General features: G+C 41.6%; 2 protein-coding genes across 2 annotated transcripts in view; one reads left to right on the top strand and one right to left on the bottom strand.

Annotated features, from left to right (window-relative positions):
* Window positions 1-413: 413 nt before the first annotated feature.
* Window positions 414-1,367, top strand: LOC311613138 (olfactory receptor 10Z1; the record flags this gene model as incomplete). Its single annotated transcript, XM_084866627.1, has 1 exon — window positions 414-1,367. The coding sequence occupies one exon, from the start codon at window positions 414-416 to the stop codon at window positions 1,365-1,367; it is 954 nt and encodes a 317-aa protein (XP_084722753.1).
* Window positions 1,368-5,971: 4,604 nt separating this feature from the next.
* SPTA1 (spectrin alpha, erythrocytic 1) overlaps window positions 5,972-27,015 on the bottom strand; it is a 69,178-nt gene continuing 48,134 nt past the window's right edge. Inside the window, exons 36-52 of the mRNA XM_084865792.1 lie at window positions 26,485-26,693; window positions 24,532-24,652; window positions 23,811-23,932; window positions 22,706-22,838; window positions 21,970-22,068; window positions 20,681-20,843; window positions 20,038-20,114; window positions 16,607-16,816; window positions 14,438-14,734; window positions 13,309-13,421; window positions 11,839-11,856; window positions 11,304-11,355; window positions 10,040-10,227; window positions 8,862-8,915; window positions 7,773-7,919; window positions 6,917-7,061; window positions 5,972-6,432 (exon numbers count right to left, since the gene is read on the bottom strand). Of these exons, the coding sequence (XP_084721918.1) occupies window positions 6,304-6,432; window positions 6,917-7,061; window positions 7,773-7,919; window positions 8,862-8,915; window positions 10,040-10,227; window positions 11,304-11,355; window positions 11,839-11,856; window positions 13,309-13,421; window positions 14,438-14,734; window positions 16,607-16,816; window positions 20,038-20,114; window positions 20,681-20,843; window positions 21,970-22,068; window positions 22,706-22,838; window positions 23,811-23,932; window positions 24,532-24,652; window positions 26,485-26,693 (2,277 nt within the window). The 3' untranslated portion in view covers window positions 5,972-6,303. The remainder of the gene's footprint in view (window positions 6,433-6,916; window positions 7,062-7,772; window positions 7,920-8,861; window positions 8,916-10,039; window positions 10,228-11,303; window positions 11,356-11,838; window positions 11,857-13,308; window positions 13,422-14,437; window positions 14,735-16,606; window positions 16,817-20,037; window positions 20,115-20,680; window positions 20,844-21,969; window positions 22,069-22,705; window positions 22,839-23,810; window positions 23,933-24,531; window positions 24,653-26,484; window positions 26,694-27,015) is intronic.

Here is a 27,015-nt window from a genome sequence, read left to right as displayed (position 1 = left end):
TCTGAATATATATACATTTGCATGACTGACATATTTGTGAATATTGCCATGAAGGATACATGTGCTCTGCATAGTTTTGAATGAGTAGAGTGTGCATAATAATGTGTGCGTGTTTTGTATGTGGTATGCATGTATATATATGCCAGCATATTTATAGTGAGGTGTTCGCATGCGTGCGTGTGTGCATATTGTGGCACCTTTGTATGTCTGTATGCAGAGGTGCCTGTGAGAAGGGATCCACAAATCTGTGTATCTAACGTAACCAATGCCTTTCTGAAGTTAGTTGCTGTCTAAATCAGAGCTTCACTTTCAAGTTACAACAGGCACGGGAGAATGACAATCGCAGTCACCCTGCCTTCAGAAGAAACGGGGCATCCGCTGGCAAGGTGAAAGAGTCAGCTTAGCTGCCAAGGATGTTGCTCAGCACGGGGCAGCCCAACGCCACCTCCTGGCGGGGCTTTGTCTTCCTGGGCTTCTCCGGCTTCGGGGAGCTGCAGCTGCTGCTCTTTGTGCTGTTCCTCTGCCTGTATCTTGTCACCCTCACCAGCAACGTCTTCATTATCATCGTCATCAGGCTGGACAGCCATCTCCACACGCCCATGTACCTGTTCCTGTCCTTCCTGTCTTTTTCTGAGACCTGCTACACCTTGGGCATCGTCCCCAGAATGCTCTCCGGCCTGGCCCTGGGAGACCAGCACATCTCTTATGTGGGCTGTGCTGCCCAGATGTTCTTCTCCGCCTCGTGGGCTTGTACCAACTGCTTCCTTCTGGCCGTCATGGGCTTTGACAGATACGTGGCCATCTGCGCCCCGCTGCACTATGACAGCCGCGTGAATCCCATCCTCTGCGCCCAGCTGATCGGCATTTCCTTCCTCAACGGCTATCTCTTTGGGCTGGGGATGACACTGGTCATTTTCCACCTCCCGTTTTGCAGCTCCCACGAGATCCAGCACTTTTTCTGTGACACGCCACCCGTGCTAAGCCTGGCCTGCGGGGACACGCGCCTGAGCGAGCTGGGGATCCTCATCCTCAGCTTGCTGGTCCTCCTGGTGTCCTTTCTCTTCATCACCATCTCCTACATCTTCATCCTGGCCGCGATTCTGAGGATCCCCTCGGTGCAGGGGCAGAAGAAGGCCTTCTCCACCTGTGCCTCACACCTCACGGTGGTCATAGTGCACTATGGCTGTGCCTCCTTCATGTACTTGAGGCCCAAAGCCAGTTACTCTCTTGAGCGGGATCAGCTTATCGCTGTCACCTACACTGTGGTGACCCCTCTCCTCAACCCCATTGTGTACAGTCTGAGGAATCGGGCGGTGCAGACAGCTCTGAAGAATGTTTTCCAGCGTAGATTGCTGGGGAAAGGATGAAGACTACAGCGATGGGGCCATCTCCTCTGCGCACGCTGGCGGATACCGGGACCCGAGACCTAGGGGCCAGGCATTCAGGACCTCAAGTCAAAGCTGCCCCCTGGAAGAGCTCCCCCTGCCCCCGGGCTGCAGGGGGTGAGCTCAGAATCTGAATGTTCACTTCCAGCCTCAGAGGTACCACCTTTATCGTTATGGAAACCCAGGGCTGTACACCTAAAACTAGCTCACAATATTATTCAATGTGAAGTGTAAATAAGAAATGTAAAAGATAGAGGTGTAAAAGTAAAACCACACACAAGAAAGCATTTTATAACTGTTCTGAGCAAGATGAGGAGGGAAGTTTGGAGTGCTCAAGTTCAAAGAAAGCGGTGCTGTCTGGAGCCCTGTCGGTGATTCTGTAGCGAGTCCTAACATCATGACAGGATCAGTCCATTAGATCTTTAATGGTCTCCCAAGATCTAAACTCAGTGAAATTAGGGTGAATGCTTGGCTAAAGGAAGAGGGAGGTTGTTTTCTCTTTCATTGGGAGTCCTTCCTCTTTGTGCAGTGTGCCCTCTCTGTCCCTGGTTCATGATTACTTTATCTTCTTTATTTTATTTTATTTTATTTTAATTAATTAATTAATTAATTTTATTATTATTATTTTTTACCTTCTTTCTTTTAACTGGCTCTTCTACTTGGGTAGATTCTATTTCAGGAAAATATATGTATCTCCTGTTTCTCTTGATAGCTGCTATTGCTCTGTAATGACCTCATAATTGTGGGTGACAAAGACCCCCTTATTGGGGTCACTCTCCAGCACGTATACTGTCCTTTAGAATCTGTGGTGGAACCCCATATTGTGTCCATTTCCCCTCCCACCTTCCACATGGCATGCACAGCGCTAGGCATTCTTAGGGATAGGCAGAGGTGTAATTAATCGCGCTGCTCACAGGTGAGAGTTTGCATACAGGTTCTGCAACTTACTGTGTGGCGCCGGATAAATTATTTAACTTTCCTAAGCTTCAGTCTTCTTGTACCGTGTTTCCCCGAAAATAAGACCTAGTGCAACTTTGGGAGAAAAAATTAATATAAGACACTGTCTTATTTTCAGAGAAACAGGGTATGTAAAATGGTTAATAGTCTTGCTTTGCTGACCAAACAGGATCACACATGTAAAGAATTTAGCACAAAACCTGGATAATAATAATTCCCCCCTTGCTGAAACTGGTTTAGCTCAGTGGATAGAGCGTTGGCCTGTGGACTGAAAGGTCCCGGGTTTGATTCTGATCAAGGGCATGTACCTTGGTTGCGGGCACATCCCCGGTCGATATTTCTCTCTCATTGATGTTTCTAGCTCTTTGTCCCTTTCCCTTTCTCTCTGTAAAAAAAATCAATAAAATATATTTAAAAAATAATAATTCCCCAATAAATGTCAGCTGCTGCAATTGAGAATGTGCTAAGCAAGGGTAATAGTGGCTTTTAGTTTAGGGAGAGGTTATTCTCAGAGGAGAATCAGAGACTTTATGACTAAGGTAGTACTTCAATGCGCTCCCAAAGGTTAGGTGAGTGTTGAATGCAGTGAGTGAGAAAAAAGCATATGCTAAGAAGAGAGAACAGAGTAACTAAAGTGTCAGTGGCAAGACACTAGAGGCCTGTCTCAGAGAGTCCAGGAACTAACAATGACTCTCTGATGGTGCTGAGAAGTTGGCTTGGGTTAAGATTCCTTTGCAGACAGCAGTCTGAATATGCTGTTTCAGACTTGAGCCTCTGCAGTGGGTGACGGGACACAGTAACACTGTGAGCGAAGGGCGGAGTGGCCTCTGGAGGATGATGTAGGATGTTTAATCCAGCAGCAGATTGATCACGGACCTCAGTAGGGAGAAAATGAAGGAGGTTAGTAAGACATTTATTGACAGCATCCTAAAGAAAGGCAAAAAGACCAGAACATTGAGAGTGGTGTTGGAAACGGAAGAAAATTACAGAGGTAAGATATTTGAAAATGATATTAACATGACTCATGTTGGAAACGGAGTAATACTTGAGAGATAGGGAAGGACATATTGGGGAGACATTTTTCAGATAGAAATTCACAATTTTTCTTTTCTTTTTAAAAATATATTTTATTGATTTTTTTACAGAGAGGAAGAGAGAGGGATAGAGAGTTAGAAACATGGATGAGAAAGAATCATCGATCAGCTGCCTCTTGCATACCCCCCACTGGGGATGTGCCTGCAACCAAGGTACATGCCCTTGACTGGAATCGAACCTGGGACCCCTCAGTTGGCAGGCTGATGCTCTATCCACTGAGCCAAACTGGTTACAGCCATAATTTTCCTTGCTCTCGGGGAAGAAATACTTCCCCAGGTGAGATTTGGTGAAAACCAAATTTGGAAAGAAAGAGTGTGCAGGGAAGTAGAAAGTTAGATGGCACAAAGGGCCGTGGTCAGGGGAGAAAGGTCACGCCCTCTAGGCTCTTTCCACTATAAGCCTGCAGAAATCCCAATTGCCCAGAGGTTATCTGAGCACGTTTATTTCTGAAATCTATCCAGTTATCTAGCATAACACCCACTAAATGCAAACTGAGCAAGGGTGAGTAAAGATATTCCAGGATTGCTGAGTAATACTCTAAGGTCCATCTAACTTTCAGAAGCAATGGTCTTAAGGATGAAAGGGTATAAAAATCACATGGGGGTATTTTTTAGAAAGATGTTTCTAGGAGTTATCTCTACAGACTTTGTCACAATTGGTCTGGCGGGGGCGGGGGAGGGGAGACAGGCAAAAATAATTTACAAAATGTCTGTGGGTGCTTAAAACTCCCTCCCCTGATTAAGAATGTGACAATATGGCCTGGCCAGTGTGACTCAGTTGTTGAGCATCAACCTATGAACCAGGAGGTCATAGGTCAGGGCACATGCCCTGGTTGTGGGCCTGATCCCCAGTGTGGGATGTGCAGGAGGCAGCCGATCAATGATTCTCTCTCCTCATTGATGTTTCTATGTCTCTCTCCCTCTCCCTTCCTCTCTGATATCAATAAAAATATATCTTAAAAAATAATGTGACAATGTGGACCAATCCTTCTTTCATGCACATGCACACACATGCATACACAGTGAAAGATACATTCCTTTGATGAGAGAAGATCTGCCAGAGATACAGCTGCTCTCTTAAAGGGCCACACACAAAACCTCATTCATAGCCACTCACCCTGGTCTCTGGAGGAGGGAGGGCAGAGTGGATTAGAATCAGGGGAGGAGAGAGTAGGGCTTGTGGCTCTGGGGGAAAAGCTAAAGAGATAGCCACCAGGATCCCGTACTTCTCCTAGGGCTGGAGAAACAAAGGAGAAAATAAACACATGGAACTACATAAAAATAAAAAGCTTCTGCACAGCAAAAGAAATAGAAAACAAAATGAAAAGAGAGCCCACTGCATAGGAGAACATATTTGCCAATGATACATCAGAAAGGGGTTTATGTCCATAATATATAAGGAACTCATACAACTTAGCAAAAGGAAGACAAACAATCCAATTTCAAAATGGGCAAAGGGTCTAAATAGATACTTCTCCAAGGGGGACATACAGATGGCCAAGAGACATATGAAATGATGTCCAAAGTCACTAATTATCCAAGAGATGCAAATTAAAATGACAGTGAGGTATCACCTCACATCTGTCAGAATGGCTACCATCAATAAATCAACAAATGACAAGTGCTGACAAAGATGTGGAGAAAGGGAACCCTAGTACACTGCTGGTGGGAATGCAGACATAGTGCAGCCACTATGAAAACCATTATAGAATTTCCTACAAAAATAAAAAACGGAATTGCCTTTTGGGCCAGTGATCCCATTTCTAGGAATATTTACTAAGAAATCAGAAACACCAATCAGAAAAAATTTATGCCCCCTATGTTTACAGTGGCACACTTTAAATAGCCAAAACCTGGAAACAATGCTAGTGCCCATCAGTAGATGAGTGGATGAAAAAGCTGGGGTATATTTACACCAGGGAATCCTACATACTGTAAAAAAAAAAAAAAAAAAAAAAAAAAAAAAAAGGATCTCTTACCCCTTTGCACCAACATGGAGGGACCTGGAGATTATAATGCTAAGTGAAATAAGTCAGAGAAAAGATAAATGCCACATTATTTCACTCATATGTGGAATCTAATGAGCAAAATAAACTGATGAACAAAATAGATCCAGAGACACAGAAGCATGGAACAAACTGGTGAGTCTCAGAAGAAAGGTGGGGTAGGAGGGTAGGTGGAGAGAGATTAACCTGGGAACTTATGGGAATATATGCTTAGCCCGTGGACACAGACAATAGTGTGGTGAAGGCCTGGGAGGAGTGAGTACAAGGTGGAGGGGGTCCATGGGGGGAATAAAGGGCACATCTGTAATACTTTCAACAATAAAGATGCATTTTAAGAAGATACAGAAAAAAAGAAACAAACAAACTTGAAAACGAAACAGAAACTCATGGATACAGACAACAGTATGTGGTTACCAGAAGGAAGTGGGAAGGAATTTGTAAAAGGTAAAAGGGGTCCATGTTTGGTGATGCAAGGTTTTACTTTGGGTGATGGGCTTACAATGCAATCTACAAATGATGTCTCATAGAATTGTATACTTGAAATTTATATGATTTTATTAACCAATGTCCCCCTAATACATTTAATTTATTTTCTTTTAGAAAAGAGAGAACTTGGCGCTCATCAGTTGGTTTAATTAGTTTCATGCAAAATAAGCTCCTGGTCTCCTCTTCTCCAACTCTACTAACGCCTTATATCTCCCAAGGTTGTTTCTCTTTCGGGTCCGCAATGAATGTAACACACACACACACACACACACACACACACACACATACACACACTACTATCTTCCCTCTGTATTCGCCTCTTTCATTCCCCAATAACTCCACAACCAAGATTTTATATGATCTAGTAAGAGTCGCTTAAGAGTTGCCAAAGAAGGAATTGGTGAAGCCAACGTAGTCATAGCCAGCAGGGTGGCTTCGGCCCCGGGGGTCCACGTATTGCTGCATATGTGAGGCACAGAAGGACACTTGTTCCGGTGTTAGAGCCTGAAACATAGGAAAAAGATGCAGTCATAAGAATTCAAAATAGCTGGCTCCTTGGGATGCCAATGTTCTCTACACTCAGGGAGTGGAGGAACTTTAGAAGGAAAAGCCAGCACTGTTCACATCTCATATCTTTCACAGTAATTCATATTTTCTAATGAATAAAACCAACGATCTCTTCAAGTCAACGGGTACTTGAAGAGTTCCATGTCACTTTGACTATGCTTCTTATCCCGTCCTCTAAATTTGGCTTATTAAATAAATGGGATAAAAAGCATTCTTGAAAACAAGTTTCAGGTTTGGGATTGACCCTGATCGTCATTAGAGGTTGACTCTGCATTTTGATCACAACATGAAATGGTGATCAAAGCAGATGATATCCACAGAAAAACATAGAGGCGGGGGATAATAGGCAAGAAGGCCTGAGATGAGCAAAATCTAGGTTGTTATGAGAGTACAATGAGGGTAGGTGCAATTAAAACCATACCTGCTTCATCTCCTCTTTGGTAATATAGTTCTTGCCCTCTGCCAAGGCTTGGAAAGCATTCTCTATTTCATCGCTGGTCTTGATGTTCTCTGATTCTTTGTCAATCAGGAATGAGGTATACTCTTCCAGTGAGACATAGCCCCTCCTGTTGGATAAATGGATCAAGAACTGCGCCTTCTCAACACAGAGAAGAAACAGTCCCATTTGGTGTCACAGAGACAGAGGGAAACTGGATTTTCCAAGTGCCTTTCCAACTCAGGTCTCTAAGACTATGACCTATTTGACCCTTGTTCTCATCCCCTTACAACCATTTCCCAAGTTCCAGCCTCCGTTTCTATATGGGCCTGACACACTATATTGACTTTCAGAATTTCCCATCAGCCCCAGGACCCATCCAGTACCTCAAGCTCTTCACATTGATTTGAGGACCTCTCTTTCTGGTCTTCTTTGGTTTTGGTATTAAAGAATTAGTCCCTAACAATAGTGTGGTACCTCTATGATTCTATGTCACCCTCACAAGCATACAACAACCCCCCTCCCACATGTTAGTGATCCTCTCCTAAGACACTATACACTGGAAGGGACTCTTCTTGTCAAGTTCCATGCTCAGAACTAACTGAAATTCATGCCAAACATAAAGCAGGGATTCATCAAACTGCAGGAGTGGAGCCTGAGTTGCAGTTAGTGCCATGAACTTCTGAGCTAATCCTAGAAGGGCACCAAACACTGTTTATTTATTGTGGCCCACACATTCCTATGCTCAAGGCGAGTTAATCCCTATGGATCACTTTACTCTTTGTGCTTATCTTACAAAGCCTCATTCTGTGGTGTATCCTGGCCTTGGTCTTCCTCCTACCTCCCTGGATCGACGGCATCCAGGAACTTCTCGAACTTGGGCTCAGGTTCCCCCTCTTCCACCATGGGCAAGTAGTAATTGAGTCCTCTCAGGCAGGACCGGAAATCTTTGTGACTCAAACGTCCTGTCAAGTTCTCATCAAAGTGTCTATAGAATAAAAACATTTTATCAAGTTCAGTAGAGAAGCATATTAACAATGGAAAAGAACAATTTTGTTGCATCAGCTGGGGTTTTATTAACATGGCATAATCTTTTTAAAAATATATATTTTTATTTATTTCAGAGGAAGGTAGAAGAAAAGAGAGAGAGAGATAGGAACATCAAGGATGAGAGAGAATCATTGATTGGCTGCCTCCTGCCTGCCAAGGGGATCAAGCCTACAACCTGGGCATGTGTCCTGACAAGGAATCAAACTGTGACCTCCTGGTTCATAGGTTATGATGCTCAACCATTGAGCCACACTGGCCAAGCAGCATAGCTGGCCAATCTTATCAAAGAAATGCGTGGACAGCTTGCCTGTGTTTCTATACTTTTTTTTTTTAAACCTAATGGTTGGACAAAAAAAGGATAAAATGTTGAACATAAAAAAGATATTTCTAAAATCTAGGAATTTCAGAGACATATTACAAGCTATAACTTAAAGCTAAATAACATATCTAGATCTTCATTTAAAATCCTAATAAGCCACCTTGAAGGGAAAAAATTTGAGATTTATTTTGAATGGTCTGAAAAACAAAGAATAAAGCAATTATAAAGTTACTAGAGGCCTAGTCCATGAAAATTGTGCACTGGGGGTGGGGTGGGGAAGGGAAGAAGGGATCAACCTGGATTGAAAGAGGGCACAGGCCAAGCCAAGAGACCCCACCAGTACACAATCAGGGATTGGGGCCAGGGAGGGATGGGGGAGGTTGGCCAGTGGGGGAGCAACTTACTGGTCAGAGCATCTACCTCCTGGTGGTCAGTGCATGTCATAGCAAACACTTGAGAGGCCTTAGCATATCATTAGCATGTTATACTTTGATTGGTTGAATGGCCAACTGAACAACTGGACACTTAGCATATTAGCCTTTTATTATATAGGATACTCACTTATAGGTTGTGCTAAATTCCTTCAGTGTCTCCTCACTCACACCTATAGTATCTCTGAAAGGAAAAAAAAACTTTAATTACCTCATGAAACAAAACAGAGAAAAGCAGAAGCTAAGTCACATGAAATAGAAATTCTAGTGACTATTTCACTATCTGAGTCATCTACTTTAGGGCCAAATCTAGTCTGTCACTTGCTTTTGTACAGTCAATGAATTAAGAATGTTTTTTATATTTTTAAATTGAAATTGGTTAATAAGTTTCAAGTGTACAATTCTATGACACATCATCTGTGTATTGCATTGTGTGAAACTGTGTTCATTGTAGCATTATTCACAGTTTTGATATTTTTACATGGTTGAAATAACAAAAAAGAAGAATGCTTTATTAAGCATACATAAAATTTAAATTTAAATGTCCATAAATAATATTTTATTGTATTAATTTCATGCTCATCCATTTATGGATTATCAATAGCTGGTTTCTTTTCACAACAGCAGAGTTGAGTAGTTACAACTGAGACTGTATGACTCACAAAATTTAATTTTTAAAATTGATTTGAGAGAGAGCGAGAGATACTTATTTGTGCATTCATTGGTTGATACTTGTAAGTGTCCTGGCTGGAGATCAAACCCATAAACTTATTGTTCTGGGACAGGGCTCTAACCAAATAAGCTATCCAGCTAGGGCCTGGCTCACAGAGTTCAAAATGTTTATTATCAAACGCCTTACAGAAATCTCTGATTGAGATAATAATACTGCCCAAAAAAGCTATGGAGACCTAAAGCTTCTTTAAGACAATTAATTTGTTTAGGGGAAAAAAATGAATTCTGCTTTTCTGCTCCATATCTTGACTATTTCTTGCACTTTAGACATTTTAGGGAAAAATTTATAAAAAGGAATGCTCTCTGAAGAGATTACATAAGATGGTGAAGGAATTTGAGAATTGCCGTATGAGTATTTTCAGGACAATGAGAGCACTGTTTCCAATTGCATAAGAGCATAAAGAGAAACCATCATTTGGTGGGGCAGTAAAGAGAATTTTGTTTCTGAATACAGTGAGTGTACTAGTTCTTTAGGAGTACTTTTAACCAGTACCCCAAAGTCTAGCGTTGGAGTTATCTACCTAAAACTAGTATCATCCACACCCTTCCCTAGCCCTGCCCTTAGGTTCCCAGTACTTGGCTTGGATCTGTTGTTCCAGGTTGTGTTGCATTCGCATCCCAAGCTGATGAAGCTGGTCCCACTGCTGTGCCAGCCCAATGGTGCTGTATTTGATGTCCAGAACCAGAGCCTCTTCGAGGTTGTCTCCCAGATCCTCAATCTTGGTCAGCTGGCGCTTCATCAGCTGGATCTCCTTCTGCTTCCTCTGAAAAAGGAGAAGACAGAGATTTACCCGGGGCACCACTCCAAACCTTGGGAGGGGAAGGAAGATCAGAAATGGGTGGGTTGGGGTTTCCTCTAACTGCTTCCATTCAATTCTTTTCAGGGATATTCCTGTCCTCCATGGTAAATAAACTACTCAGAAAAACTATTGGTATCTTGATAGGAATTGCATTGAATCTGTAGATTGCTTTGGGTAGTGTGGACATTTTAATGATGGTCTTTCTTCCAACCCATGAGCATGGTAGATGCTGGGATTCCCTTTGTTCCTCAGTGGAGACTTCTGAAGCTGAGATATCCTGCCAGATTTTCAACTGGCACACATGGGTGTAGATCCAGCCTGCTTTAATTCTTCCCCTCTTCTTATCAGTCTGGATGGTGGCTTCTTCTTTGTACCCTTAGTAATACCTCTTATGTTCAGCTAGTATTATGTTCTGCAGGTTGATCATGCTATAATTTAATTGTAATTTTGATGTGGTCATGGCAGGCGGTCAGCACACCAATTATGTACTCACCTTCTTGACGAGAACTCCCTATCTGACAATACTTATTCTTTAGTATTTAACTTCTCTCATTAGGAAGAAATAAAATGTAGCTAGTTAACATTTTCTCCTAGAGGGGTCAATAATGAAAATAAGGGTAAGAAACACAGCTGCAGCCCATAGCTTCACTCAATTTTTAAGAGTTCATCTAGATTCAACTGCATTATCAAATAACTGTCATTATAAAATTTAAAAATTGTCAGTGTTTCTAGTTGTAAGCTAGCAGCCTGCACTTTTCCTCTTAGTCAATGACAGTAACTCTACAATAGAAATATCATTAACATTATTACATAGATACAGAAATTGCAGTTTAGAGAGTGCAGCAAACTGATGTCCACAAAGTGGTGGCCAATGGTTAGAATAACATTTTGGCAAAGTTGGCACCAGAGCCTTAGACTCTTAACTTTCAGGCCAGGGAATTTGCATAAAACTGTTTATTTAAGAGTTTCCTTTAAGTAGTTTTTCTTGCACTCCTTGTAATGCTGGCAATATCTTGACCTGATGAATAAACATTACTTACTTTATTTGCTTCCAATTGGGATTCCAGAGTTCCTGTTTCTTTGAGCAAAGACCTAGTTAAGAATCAGATAAAAAAATTACTTTTAATATCAGAGGTCCATATTTCACAAAGACAGACAAACTCAGAGCTCCTACATTTCTCTACTGCTACTTCTTCCAAGTTACTTGGCCTCCCGAAAATAAATGTACCCAACACCAAATTTTCATGAAACCAACCCCTCTGCTTATTGGCAACCTTGCCAGACATATGAGAAGGAACTTAGGCCCCTTCTAGTTCTTCTCTGCCTCCGAGAGGGGTTCCAGGTCTTTCGCCTCGTTCTTATTCTCAAACACACTCTTAATTTAATATAAGCAAGACTCCACCTAACGGGGAATTGAGCCAGAATAATATATACTATGCTTCTCTTTCTCACCCCACATTTTCATTTGGGCATCATCAGATTGAGATGAGATGAGATGCCCCAGTACTAAGGTCTCCTTGTTTAATCATTCCCGAATGCTAGAACAAAACAAACATGGTAACATAAAATACTGACCCATCCAGAAAATAAGCCCTGGACATGGAGGTCCGGAACAGGAATCAGAAGAAAGAAAGGGAAATCATAGGTTAATATGGGTTACTTTAACATCTTTTTTACTTCAGACTTATGAAACATTCTAAGTTCTTTTGTAGCCAAAAACATATGAACATGTTCCATCCACTGTTTCCAAAGTCTCTTTCACACTGAGAAGCTAACAGCCTTCCATGCAGCTACTTGCTGTAGTAGAGCAAGCACAGGTGATCATGTGATATGCTCAGTGTGGGGCACATGATGCCAGACGAGGAGGGACCAAAACCAAAGGAAGAGCTATATTGCTTATGCCTTCTCTCGGGTGTTTTTTTTTTTTTTTTTTTGCTTTTTTTTGCAAGGAGACTGATTTTCCTTTGTTAATTGTGTGATTTATCCTTGCCAGTGGTGTGTAGATTGTCTAAACCAGTGGTTGGCAACCTGCAGCTCGGGAGCCACGGTTTGCTGCTCTGTTGACTAATGAGTTTGCCGACCACTGGTCTAAACCAATTCTTTAACTCTCAAAATTCCACAAATCTGACCCAGTTACTGAATACAGTCTACCAACTTAGAGCATTTATTCTAATATGTATTACACCTTCTTTTTTTTTTAATTGATTTTTTACAGAGAGGAAGGGAGAGAGATAGCTAGAAACATCGATGAGAGAAAAACATCGACCAGCTGAGGATGTGCCCGCAACCAATGCACATGCCCTTAACCGGAATCAAACCTGGGACCCTCCAGTCCGCAGACCGACGCTCTACCACTGAGCCAAACCGGCTTCGGCCTAATGTGTATTACACCTCCTCCTTTTCAAGGTCATTTGCCCAGAAGATGCGACAAATGTTATTTTCACATACAGAACACTTTGGATTCCATCAAAGCACTTAGCATATACTGTCTCACTTGACTCCCATCACTGCTTTACTCAGGCCACAGATGAGCTTCATACGAGATGTTTACAATGTGCTCTACTCCTGCTATGTCAGTAAATACACCGGTGGCCGTGAGCCCATCAATGCATCTACTAAACTTCTTTCCCTCAGAGGTAACAAGGTCTTCTCTGTATACTTTTCCAGGGCACTCTAAAAGTTTAGTGAGTTAATGGACAGAGAAGTACTTTGTAAAGTGCAAAGATAATGTCAACATTAAAAATTTCAAATAAAAAAGAACTGTTATTATTTTTGAACTGTAATGATAGGCAACAGAAAAAAAATTGAGAGTATCAAGAAGAGAATATTGAAGGGTTCACAATGAGTAGAAGGCTGAACTTCTCATTTTTCGGTTTTGTAAGGATTGATTCAGAAAGTAACCAATTACCAATAGAAAGCACGTGGTAATTTAGGGCAGCATAAATGCTGTAGGAGTCCCTCCCACTCCGCTCCTTTATGAACTTTATCCTTATGGGAAATGGAGTGTGTGGCATAAGGACCATAACTTTCGAGGTAACATAGCACCTGGTTTCTAGGATCCACTGAAGGAAGGCACTGGCATTCTGTTCAAACTCCTGGCACATCTCAAAGTTCTTGACCTGTCTTTCCTCTTCCTTTTGCAGCTCTTGCTCCCGTTCCTAGAAATCCAAATCACAGACAGCGAATTGCACATTGAAAACCTTTCTTTGCAGTAAAATAATTGGTTCCCAAGCTCAGACATACCTCAACTCTCCCAAATTTATATTCCGGAGGCATGTGCCTATGTGCTCATACTGCTTCCGGCCTACCTCTTCTCATCTCGGAAAGATGAGGAAAACTCATGTCACTTCCCATAAGTATTTACAGATGTTTCAAAGGCAAAACTCAGTAAAAATAATAGGCAAATCTTTCTGCTTATTTTTTTCCAGGTGAAATTTCATTTAAATGAACATAAAAACAGCCTTAAAGGGAAAGGTAGTTATAAGAGTTGCCATCTAAAATTGGCGATTTTATGGTAAAATTTTTCTTTGTTAAACTTTTAAATATTTTCCATAGCTTCTATAATGAACATCATGATAGACAGACAAAAGTTAAATGCCAACACATTTAAAGGGCACTTTTGGAGGTCTGTATAAAATAGAGAATGCGTTGGATGAAGGCATATAGAGACTTTAAAGATATCTGCAAGCTTTGTGAACTTTCTATAACTCATCTTCAGAGTCATGTCCTAGAGCTTGTGTTTGCCGCCTTACATCACGGCTCAACACCCTGGAGCTTAAAGCTGTCCAAACTAAGTCACTGGGCTCTGCTTATTGTGAACATATTTTCAAGTATCTCTTAGAGCTAGGGGTGTCAAACTCAATCAGAGAAGGGGCCAAAATCTAAAATCCAGCCTAAATCGCGGGCCGAATGGTTTACTGAACAGTCATAAACTGACAATGTCATAAACTGACAGCGGAGTGCAGTGATGACAGCGCGGTGCGGGCCACATTGCAAGGCCTGGCGGGCTGGATTTGGCCCGCGGGCCTTGTGTTTGACACATGTGTCTTAGACTATCCAATGTAAGACTGCTTTCCCAACTAAACATGTTCCTTTCTTTCTCAAAAGTCCCCCAACTTGGATACTTGTGATGATCACTATAGCCAAAGGAAGTCCCTGCTGTGCCTCAGTCTACCTTGATGATGTCAGGTAGGTGGTTCCACATCCTTTCTAGCACCTCCATGGTCAACCAGGTGTATGGGCTAGAGGGCACATTTAAGGACTTAATCTGCTGGTCTAGCTCTCGCAGATGGTTCAGATCTTCCTGGGCCTTGGCCAAGGAGGCCAGGAAAGCCTCGTGGTTCTTCTGGAGCTGGCGGATCTCATTCAGGGAGACGCAGTGCACACTTTCTGACAGGTCCTCCTCAGCGTTCTCACACCAGTGGTTGAAAGCTGAAGCCTTGTGGGCAAATTCCATGAATAGCTCCTCAGCCTACAGAGAGAGAGAGAGAGAGAAAAGACACTCATCTTTCCCAATAGAAAGAGAAGAGAAAAGGAGGAGAGAAAAGAAGACTTCAAATAAAAAATAAAAAAGTAATTGTCTTCAATATTTTCAGGGCAAACACTTTAAACGATCAGAATTGAAGCCAACGGGAACCACACAATTGGATAGATAGACAGGTGAGTTAGAAATACAAGTCCTGATCCTGGCATCTCATTGTGAAATTGGTCAAGTTTTCTACCGTCTGCAAATGAGCAAGTTCAATGATTTCTAGAGACATTTTTAGCTCTAAGATTCCAAGAGTGACAAAGGTTGTTTTCAATGAGAAGATTTTATGATTTCTTATCCTGAAATCTGTTTCAATTCTATTTGGCACATAGTAGACATGCAAAACTAAATGTTAAATGAATGATTAAATGAATGAATCATTCATGGATAGGCAAATATATCCTATCCTTTATCCACTTCCTCTTTCTTCTGATCGCCTATAGACGATACTTCTCTAAAGTCTCTTTGAAGACTGAGTTCTTTTCCTATCATCCTTCTAAAACTTGTTCAGGGCTCATCTCATGCTTGCAGTTCCTGTTTAAATCCCTTTCCTGGACTCTAGCCTTTATCCCTATTCCTATAATACTCTCCGGAGTTATCTGTATGTTCTGAATGATTGAACTTCCTAATGAGAGCATGGAACATGGATTGTTCCAAACAGCATGTCATCAAACATATTTTAAATTTAAAATCATCATAGATTTGAGGTCAGCAGACAGTTCTTCCATGGAAATTTGTTATGCAAATTCGTTTTCATCCCAAAACATAGGCATTAAAGAGATTGAGCACTATTATATCTTTCCGGTACTGATTTCTGCAATCTATATGTTAAAATAGACCAACACAGAGAAAACTCATATGAAGAATATAAAAATCTATAAAGTACTTCTTATTATTTTCAAAGTAGTATGGATCAACTGAATATTTTAAAAATATTTTATAATCAGAAAGTAAAATAATGGAATCAGATTGTGAAATATCTTTCATATCTCTCTCCATATATAAATATCTTATCTCTCTCTATATATAGAGATAAGATATAGATATATTCCATTAATTGATTTATTTTTTCATTAAAATTAGGTCTCATGTCTTTCAATAGAGTAAAAATTAACTAAGGGTCCAGTCTGTTTTTTTTTTAAAACTGACTGATTTTTATTTGTATGTTTGTTTTTCAATTTCCTGAACTCCCTACCTTATATGGTATAATACTTATGGGGTAGGAGTGGTCAGTCATTTACTGATCATCCAACTTCCTTTCATTATTGATTTTTTATTATCAACATCTAATACATTAGCAACCAATTAGAAAGGACATTTTAATCACATATCCATATAGAGCTTAGTGGTTTATACTGAAATTTTCAGATCCATTATCCTTTTTAATAGTAATAACAGAGACCAGCCAGAGATGGTGGTAATATTATCCTATTTCATAAGTGGAAAAATCAAGGTTCAGAGATGATAAGTGACATGGAAAAACGCAATCTTTACTTGTTTAGCTATTTCATTTGAGCTGGAGAAAAGCAGTTGTAGGTCTGTTATACAGTAAGATCGCTCACCCTGCTGTGCCACCTACCGCTTCTATTTCCTGTGCCAAGCTTTCATCTCAGGTCAGCTGGGTAACTGATAAAAGTCTAAAAAAAACCTCCCTAGCAATCTAAAGTCTTTTTTGCTCAATAAGAACGTCTTTCTGGTCCTTTCCAAAGTACGCACTCAAATATATCCAAACAGGGTTTCCACTATTTGTTTCCAGATTCCGTGGCTAATATAGAATCCGGGTCTGATCATGCCTCCGCATTTTTCAGCCTTTACCTTCTGCAGGGGCAGCTGCTTCTCCAGCAGCTTCTGCCTGTGGGCCGCGCAGGCTTCTAGCAGCTGCTCCCAGCGCCTCAGCAGGGCCGCGTGGCGCTCCTCGATGGCTCTGGACTGGCTGTGCTGAGCGGCCACCAGCTGGTCCTTCAGGTCCGTTATCTGGCCCAGCCTCTCCTGCTGAAAGCTCTGCACACTGGCATCCAGTGTGTCCTGGGAAACCGGAGGGAAGCAGTGAGCAGAGAACGAATGCCGATTCCGAGGGGTCATTTACACCCGGGGTCCACCATGTTTTTATTATGAACAAGATAAGGACTAGAACAGAGTTAGAATGATGGCCAAGGAAAAGGAAATATGACTTAGAGACTCAAGTAAACATTTGGGATTGGGATTGTGGCTACATTCCGGTGTATGTTTTGAAATGAGATCTTTTGAATCACTTCTTAGATTTTGCATTCTAGTTACCAGCAGTGCACTACTGGAGATCTTGGAAGAATGGGAATTTTAAGAAGACCTACAGATGCTATATTACACAAATGATATTTTTGGGAGGTATTGGGAGAATCACAAAGTTAGGGATGTTCCACTTTCAGCTTTAATTGAGTAGCTTGTATTGGACCAATTATCTCTCTGAGGACAGCTTTAACCGCTGTTTGAAATTCAAGAATTAAAATCCTGGAGAGGAGGGATTGGTAGTAGAGTAAGAGTAATAGTCTCTGTTACTTTTGCTTTTGAAGTACACACTGAACAGGGGAAGAGGGGAAAGCAGCTGATGAGAGCTTCAAATGGGGCTAAAAAGACAAAAACTGGAGTTCTGGGAACTGGGGCAGCCAGAGTGTGAGGGCCCATGAAGGGGGAACTGCAGAAAAGCAAGTTCACTGTTCCCACTGTCCTTTCCTCAGGACCTTTACAGAGCCCTAAACTGTGTAGGACACAAGTCCTAGAAGCCAAGCGGAAAACAGCAGCCGTGGATCTAAATGCCACAGACAGTTCTCTGAAATCACAGAGTGCTGGTTTCAGGACACAGTTAGCATGAGCAGCCCCAGCGGAAGAGATTAGTTGAAACCCCTGCAAGGTCCCAGGTGTAAAAGCAAACTGAAAAGGGACTAGTCCTCAGATAAATAAGTGATAGACAGATAGATAGATAGATAGATAGATAGATAGATAGATAGATAAAACTAAAAGATTGCTTTGAAGCAATTTAATCCCTAGCTAAAAAGTAAGGGTTGGATGGGGAATGGGAGATGTTAGATTACAGTTTAAATAAAAACTTACCAATGAATTAGTTTAAATGTAAATGATCTCACTATTCCAACAAAATGACCAAATTAGTTTGGCAAAGCCATACTCATTATATAATATCTATAAAATTTTAGAAAATATAAAGGCACTCTGCATTTCTATGTTCACTGCAGCATTATTCACAATAGCTGAGGTACAGAAACAACCTAAGTGTTCAGCAACAGATAAGCAGGCAAAGAAGATGCAATGTAGCCCAGGCTAGGTGGCACAGGTGGTTGGAGCATTGTCCCATACATTAGTAAGGTTTTGGGTTCAATTCCTGGTCAGGGCTCATACTTAGGTTGTGTGGTTCAATTCCTAGTCAGAGCATGTAGGGCCATCAACCAATTGAAGTTTCTCTCACATCAATGTTTCTCTCTCTCTCTCTCTCTCTCTCTCTCTCTCTCTCTCTCTCTCTTTCTCTCTCTTTCCCTTCCTCTCTTTAAATCAATAAAACATATCTCAGGTGAGGATTAAAAAAAGAAAAAGATGATAGAGAGGTATATATATATATAGATACATACATACATACATACATACATACAATGGAATATTATTTAGTCGTGATAAAGAAGGATACCCTGCCATTTGCAACAACTTGGATGAAATTTAAGAGCATTGTGCTAAGTGAAATTAAGTCAGAGAAAGACAAACACTGTATGATGCATTTATATGTGAATCTCAAATAGTGGTTATCAAGAACTGGGGGCTGGGGCGGGATACAATGGGTATAAACTTCCTTTTAACAAGTTCTGGGATCTAATATACAGCAAGGTTATTTTGGCAAATAATATTGTATTATATACTTATATATTTGAAAGTTGTTAAGAGAGTAAATATTAAATTTTCTTATTAAACACAAACGGTAATTATATGACAGAATGAAAGTATTGTGTAATTCTATGGTGATAATCATTTTGCAGTCTATAAATGTATCAACAAGAAAAATAAAATCTATAATAATAAAAGGGTAATATGCTAATTAGACCGAATGTCCTTCTGGACATCCTTCCTCCTGGACAAAGCTACAGTGGGTGGGGGCTGCGGCAGAGGTGGCAGAGGCCCCTGGTTGCAGCAGTGGTGGGTGGGGCTGTGGCCAAGACCCCTTTTGTGCATCGGGCCCCTAGTAAATATAAAGACATGGAAACATAAAAAACAACAACAGAAGATGAAAACAGATATATATTATAAACAAACAAAAAAGAAATTGGTGTATTATTCTAGTATGTGTAAAAGACTCTAAATTAAGAAATGTTATTAGAAAGATGCCCATTTCATAATTAAAAGTGTCAATTCATCAAGATGATTAAATTTTTCTAAATGTCAACACAACTTTTAACCTAGCCTCAAAATATATAAAAACTAGAGGCCCAATGCATGAAATCCATGCAAGGGGCTTGGCCCTTGCAGCCACAGCAGCTGCCTCAGCCCATGCAGCCACACCACAGCCCAGGCTTCATTCAGAAGGACGTCCAGAAGGTTGTTTGGCTGTCCCGTCTAATTAGCACATTACACTTTTATTATTATAGGTAATAAGTATTTAAACAACATGATTAACACCACTGAAAAAATACACATTCTTTCAATTGTACAAAAACTATTCATTAAACAGAATAATTAGTGGGTCAAATAAGAAATTGAGTTAGATAGAACATATTTAAGTGAATAACAAAAACATAAAACTTCTGAGATGTAGTTAAGCTTTACTTAGAAATTTATATCCTTAAATTAACATATTATAAAACAATAGCTAAATATTTGAAATCTCAAAATCTATCTAAAAATTTTTTAAATCAAGTAATCAGGAAGAAAGTTAAAGAAAATGGTAAAAATGTAAAGATATAAAAAGTTATGAATGGGATATAATATAAAGATAGAACAGAAAAAATTAAAAAGCCAAATGCTGATTCTCTAATAAAAATGGTAAATATCTGTTGCAAAATTAATTAGAGAAAGTGGGCAGGGAGAGGCAAAAAGGGAGGAAAAACTAGCAAATGATCAATATCGGGAAGAATAAAAGGAACAATATTACAGGTCCTACAGATAATCAAACCACACAACCTAGCAGTGGATAACTCTGTGTTCAGCTTCTGTCTGTGCGATATGGTCTTGGCCCTCACGGGCATCTATTACCAAGACAACCCTGCTCTCACCTGCTTTGCCAGGAGCGTGAGGAAGGCAGTGAGGTCTGCACCATTGCCATTGATCTTCAGGCTTCTTTCCTTCTCAGCTAAAGGGCAAAGATCATGAATAGGTTGAGAAAGACAGTCGACCTCGGATCAGACTTGATAAAGAGAACAGGAATATGTCCTACAGTTCACAAGAGAGCCTCCTAACTCTACGAGTCGGCGATTCCTTAGGCTGTGAGTAAACATTAAATTGGGGGCAAATGGATTGTTTCATAGGCTTATTCAGGACAAAGTGGCAGAAACAAAGCTAGCCCCAAGGGAACGCCCGGGTGTTTCATAGGACACAAAACTTCCATATTAGACATAAATTTTAATTAAGTCAAACACACATTTATTCCCTAGAAGTTTTGGCCACAGCCCTATCTTTCTGAATATCACATGTGGAATCGCCAATTATCAAAAAGATGTTTTCTGATACTTCAGCATGTGTGTGTGTGTGTGTGTGAGCACATGTGAGTGTCATTGTAATGCGTCCCAGAAGGACAGGAATGGGTGATGGAGGGAACACCTCTCTTCACAAGGTACGTGAGAAAGCCCCAGGAACCATAGTATGAGAGAACGTATCAGCATTTCTCCAGCCCAGCACCCTGGCCTTCCCCCGTCGAACCTATCCAGGCCTCCACCACGTCAGCCTTCCAGTTGAACTCCTGAAAAGCATGGTCATCCTCCAACTGCAGCTTCCAGGAAGCGATCGCCCGGGCCAGAGACGGTGTCTTTGCTTTCAAAGCCTCTATCTTGGCGGAAATCTTCTCCTTGTGCCGACTTTCCTCCTGCAACGCCGACAGTGAAAGGAGGCAGAGGCCAAAAATCTGAATTCTTTGGGATTGTGAAAAATCTCTCCCCTCCCTCTTTCAAAAGTATTTAACGACTTTCCTCTAGGGGTAGTGAATTTATTCTGTGATTTCTTTATGTCCCGATGGTTATTTCTGCCCCAGCACTGGGATGACCTTCTCATGCTTGTTCACGAAACTGTGATCTTCTGAGTGGGTGTAAGCATCTAGATTCTAAGAAGTATGAAGTCATCTCTGTTTAGGGTTCTTTGTGTAGCACTTAGACCAGTGAGGCTTTGTAAAAACAAGCACTTAAACTAAAGAATGACACTCAAGTTACAGATAAATTTCCAACTGGTCCTCCTCCTAGAGTAGGGGTGTCGAACTCAATCAGAGAAGGGGCCAAAATCTAAAATCCAGCCTAAATCGCGGGCCGAATGGTTTACTGAACAGTCATAAACTGACAATGTCATAAACTGACAGCAGAGTGCAGTGATGACAGCGCGGTGCGGGCCACATTGCAAGGCCTGGCGGGCTGGATTTGGCCCGCGGGCCTTGTGTTTGACACATGTGTCCTAGAGGCTTACAAGAAAGTTTTTCCTATTCTTACAAATTTTCTATGACCAAAGCAAGTCATTTATAAAAACTGCATAAATGCCATGTTGTGCAGAGGATAAAAGTAAGTGTGTCAAAAACTAATTTAAAGAATCTGAAAGGTGTATTTATAAGAGCCTGAAAAAAGGGTTTTCAGAAAACAGAAATTAAATAACTATTGGCTAATAACAACAACAACAAGAAAAATGGCAGCTTAAAGAGTTGGATTCAATTGGGCCACCATGGGAAAATTTATTCCCCAAAAATAATCAGTTGTGGCATTTATGTTTTGGGGAGCAGTAGCTGGTTGTTAAGGAATCACCAGCACATCACTTCTAACTGGCCACTGTGGCTAGTAGCTGCCATATTGGACAGTGCATCCCTAGACACTAAAAATAAATATATGTTTGTTAGATGTTAAAAAGAGATTATTGAAATTCTATGTCTGATTTCAGCACTGCTCATGAGTCTATATTTGGGCCAATCCCTTTTGAAAATGAAAGTTTGACCGGGAATTCCTGGCGTTTCTCACCTTACTCAAGATGTCTTCCCCCTGAGCACACACATCTTGCACCCGGGCCTCGTGGACAGCAAAGTCATTATCCAAGGCTTCATGCTTCTTCAGCAAACTCTGCATAATTAAGTCGGTGAGAATCAACACATCTGGACAACATACCCCACCCACATTCTGCTTCACAAATTCTTCACTTGCCAAAAAGGGGCAAACTTACCAGAAAAAGGGTCAAAGGTATATAAGTGATATTGAGTCTATCTCACCATGTGACCTTACAGTTTTCTGGAGTTTAGAATAAGAGTGTTGGTCAAGGATTTCTCCATATTGAAATTTAAACATTTCTAAGCAACATTGCATTTACCAGGAAAATATTAAATATCAAGAACATCCTTGCCGAAACCGGTTTGGCTCAGTGGTAGAGCGTCGGTCTGCGGACTGAAAGGTCCCGGGTTCGATTCCCGTCAAGGGCATGTACCTTGGTTGCGGGCATGTCCCCAGCAGGGGGCGAGCAAGAGGCAGCTGATCGATGATTCTCTCTCATTGATGTTTCTAACTCTCTATCCCTCTCTCTTCCTCTGTAAAAAATCAATAAAAATATATATTAAAAAAAAAAGAACATCCTATATTAAGGGCTGATGTTAAATTTGTTTTTCCCTACCAGGAGGGAGAGTCTAATTTTAAGGTGAACACTGAGAATTGAGGAAGAGATTCATCTTAAAGAGAAGAAAATGGATTCGTTCAGCCTATTGCTCACCTGAGTAGCAGCCAATGTGTCTCCAGAATCTCCTCGGGCAACCATTGCTTCCTTTTCATTGATCCAAGCTTCTTCTTCCTCAGCATTCTCCATAAACTGCAAGTATTCTAGGGACTCTTCCAACTGAAGACCTCTACGACAGGCCAGTAAGCCCCAGTAAGAATAAGAGAAAACCAGCAAGCATGGTAATAGAGCCAAAAAGCACAACCCCACGAGGCAGCCACCGTTGAACTGGGCCACAAAAGAATGGAGCACGTGTTCACTAGTCAGCTGTGGCGATCTCCTCTGAAAAGGGGGAGACCCTTGACCCACAAGTTCCGTTTTGTGGATCATCTGCTCTCCAGGAATGTTTGTTGGGGAAAGAAAATCTTGTCCAAACAAAAGTGCTAAGACTTTGGAGTTGGAGGATAATGGCAGTGAGTCAAAGCACAGCCGTTCATCTGAAGTGCTTTTATTCCCCAGAAAGAAATGTCTTCCTATGCTAACAGACATGAAATTATAGCGGGAGTTATTTTGTTTGGCTACATGACTATGTGATTCTAAATGGCTATATGGCTACAAGGGAGAAAAAAAGCATTTCTTTCTCGCCCTGACCAGTTTGGCTCAGTGGATAGAGCATCGGCCTGCAGACTGAAGGGTCCCTGGTTTGATTCAGGTCAAGGGCATGTACCTTGATCGCAGGCACATCCCCAGTGGGGGGCGTGCAGGAGGCAGCTCATCGATGTTTCTAACTCACTATCTCTCTCCCTTCCTCTCTGTAAAGAAATCATAAAAGTATATTAAAAAAAACACATTTCTCTCACTACTAGCTGTACTGGGGCAACATATAAACAGACGTGGCAAATAGCCTTGTGCAAAGAGCATCAATGATGTAAGATGGTTGTGAGTACATACAGGAGTAGAGGTCCATATGCACAGAGGCAGCATCACTCCTGCCTGAGGCGAAGGGGGGATGTTTTATGGAAGACTGCGCCTGAGGAGGGACTTAGAAGACAGAGAGATGGGTGGCGGGCGAGAAATGCTAAGCCAGCAAGTGGGTGTCCTCCCCAACACCGGGCCAATACTGGCCACCCAGGCGGAGAGCTGGCCTCCGTCCCCCACTCACCGCGCCTTGGCCAGCTCCTGGAGCTGCTCCCAGTGCTGGACAAACTGCGCCAGCCGCTCCTGGATCTCCTCTCGCCCCACCTCCGCCTTGTCTCCCAGCCCCTCCGCCATGCCCAGCACATTCTGAGAAAAAACAACAACAAAAAACCCTCCTTGTTGCCTCACCTCATATACCTCTTCTGATTTAGGCACAGTTCCTAGGCTAAGTGTCTAGGTAGATTATTTCTTAACTTCATGGCACTTGGGGTGGTCTTAACATCCTGGGAGGACGAAGAAAGCTGCAGTAATAGACCATGTTCATGTTACCCAAGTATTTGAGCGGTCACACGTGTACCAGGCCATGCACTCCGTGACCTGACGTATGGATTAGTCACCCTCACAGGGTGACCCTGCTGTCAAGCCAGAACCAGAGTTGTCTTTTTTCCATACGGCTCGGCTCAAGCACAGCTTCTCTGAATGTCCCAGCCTGTGTCTTAATTATCAACACCTGTGCCCTGGCACGTTCAAGTGCCCCTTCCAAAGAGGAGCACGAGTCCCTGTGCAGGATTCTTCTCGTCACAGGGTACAAATGTGGAGGAGGAAAGAACACTTCTGAATGTCATGACTAAGTGACCATGGCATGTCACCTTCGCATTTTACAGAACCATCCCAGTTATCCCAAAGGGAGCGCCTATGATGAGATTATCTCTGCCTTCCCAGGCCTCAGACTCCACTGTTCCTACCTGGATGGCAGGCTCATGTGCCATCAGCTCCCCCTCCAGGCGTCTGTGCTTCTTCAGCAAGTTCTGAACCCCCTGCAGATCCCTGCCCTGGTCCTGGGAGCGCACTCGAACCAACTTCTCTCTGCAAAGGAAGAACACAGTTTAGGCTTCTGAGGTCATCCTAGAGCAGTGGCCGGCAAACTCATTAGTCAACAAAGCCAAATATCAACAGTACAACGATTGAAATTTCTTTTGAGAGCCCATTTTTTTAAACATAAACTTCTAACGCCACTTCTTCAAAATAGACTTGCCCAGGCCGTGGTATTTTTGTGGAAGAGCCACCCTCAAGGAGCCAAAGAGCCGCATGTGGCTCGAGAGCCGCAGTTTGCCGACTACGGTCCTAGAGTAACAGTTTTCTGAGTGTGTGTGTGGCTGGGGGTGAGGTGCTAATAACGCTCTGGAGTCAGTAATCCAAAGATAATTAGTACCAAAGGCTTTCAGCAAAATTTCTGACTTAGCTAGTGCAGTTAAGATAACAACTGGCCTCCACCAGCTGGGCAGCAGCACCAGCCTTCCCTTAGGTCCCTGCCCATCTCATGGCGCATCTTCCCTTCTTTGCTCAAGAATGTAACTAGTGTCCCTCTTTCAGTAAAAGTGAAAATTATATGCACACACCCACCCACAAACATATATACATATAGGACTTCATGGCATTTGCCATTTTTATCTACCAATACATTTAGTTAGAATGAGTTATAAAGAGCTGATATTCTAGAAATAATGGCAGAAATGGTTCTGAGTGTAAAATATTTGAATATCACTATGAAGCACAGTAAAAGACTACAAAGACAAGATTATGTTATCTCACTGTTTCTAAAAGCGTTTCTAAAAGGCCCTGCTTGTTGCTCTGTGCACGATGTTTTTCTCTAATTCATTGATTACTATGAAGAATCAGCAGATGTGTTGAAGACAAATGTGATGAGGTGGGTTAAACAGAAAATAAATCGAATAATTTGATTTGCTAATATATTCCTAATCTTATTTTTCCAAATAAGTATAAAAATTTTGTTTTTTGTCTTATTTTAAAAATTTAATTAAATTTATTGAGGTGACATTGGTTAATAAAATTATGTAAGTTTCAAGTGTACAATTCTATGATGAATGATCCGTACATTGCACTGTGTCTTCCCCACCCAGTCAATCTTCTTCCCTCATCATATATTTCACTTCCTTTACCCTTCCACTCCCATCCCCTTCCCTCGTAACCACATGCTATTGTATTTATCTATGAGTTCTGTTTGTTTGTTATACTTATTTGTTTATTTGTTGCTTCCAATATTATACCCCACATACCCCAGTAAGGGGCAGCTTGGAGGCAGCCAATCCATGATTCTCTCTCATCATCATTGATGTTTCTGTCTTTCTCTCCTTCTCCCTTCCTCTCTGAGACCAACACACACACACACACACACACACACACACACACACAGGATTCTTGCCAATTGTATGTTTTTGCAACAAAGGTAGAATTAATTAGTAATAAAACCATGGTAGGTAATGTGTAACATTCCCTGCCCAGTGTCCAGTTTAGTACCAAATTAGTTACAGAGGATACAGAAAAAAGAAAGACAGTGATCTCATCAGCTGGGTAAGTTGTAAATGTCCAGCTATCTCATTCCGAAGGAGCATTACACATTCTAAGAACTATCTAGAGCTATGGTTTCTTAACTTTGTTCGCAGACTACATGTGAACTATTCCCCACTCGCTCTTTTCTTGTCTCCTCCGCATGTATACAGCGAGGGAGTTTGGGAAAAGAAAGTAAGTGTTAACTTTAAGCGAAGGCAGACATGAATCAGAAGTAAAACCAACTGTGCGAAACATTACATATTTCATTTCAGCATCAAATAGAAACGTGTTGTGTGGGTTTTCTACTCTCTTGAATTACCAACGCAATGTATGTTGGCAGTACATACTCTATCCAGGCCTCCTCATCATCCAGGTCCTGGAAGAACTGGAACAAAGCATAGGTCTCTTTCAGTTTCTCATGGTGTGCGGCTGCTAGGTTCTGGACGTCCAGGAAGCGCTTGTTGACACTGTCTCTTTTCTCCACAATGTGGTCAGCATTGAAAGTCCCGCTGGAGAGCAGTTCAGCAGCCAACTCATTCAGGTCCTTCAGTGCATCCTAGAAAACCCAAGTGTGTTCAGTGACTAGCACAGTACAGGCGTTAAGCTGGGTAGCAGGCTCGATCCCCAGTAAGGGGCATGTAGGAGGCAGCCAATCAATGATTCTTTCTCATTGATGTTTCTGTCTTTCTCTCCTTCTCCCTTCCTCTCTGAAACCAACACACACACACACACACACACACACACACACACACACACACACAGATATATGGATGGACTTGGAGATTATTGTGTGAAGTGAAATAAGGTAGTCAGAGAATGACAAATATCATAGTGTCTCACTTATAATGGAGAATATAATGCGCAAAATAAACTGACAA

Source organism: Pipistrellus hanaki (assembly GCF_964339955.1).
Source record: "Pipistrellus hanaki genome assembly, chromosome: 18".
In the NCBI taxonomy this organism is placed as follows: domain Eukaryota; kingdom Metazoa; phylum Chordata; class Mammalia; order Chiroptera; family Vespertilionidae; genus Pipistrellus; species Pipistrellus hanaki.
This window is presented reverse-complemented; position numbering and strand designations above follow the sequence as displayed.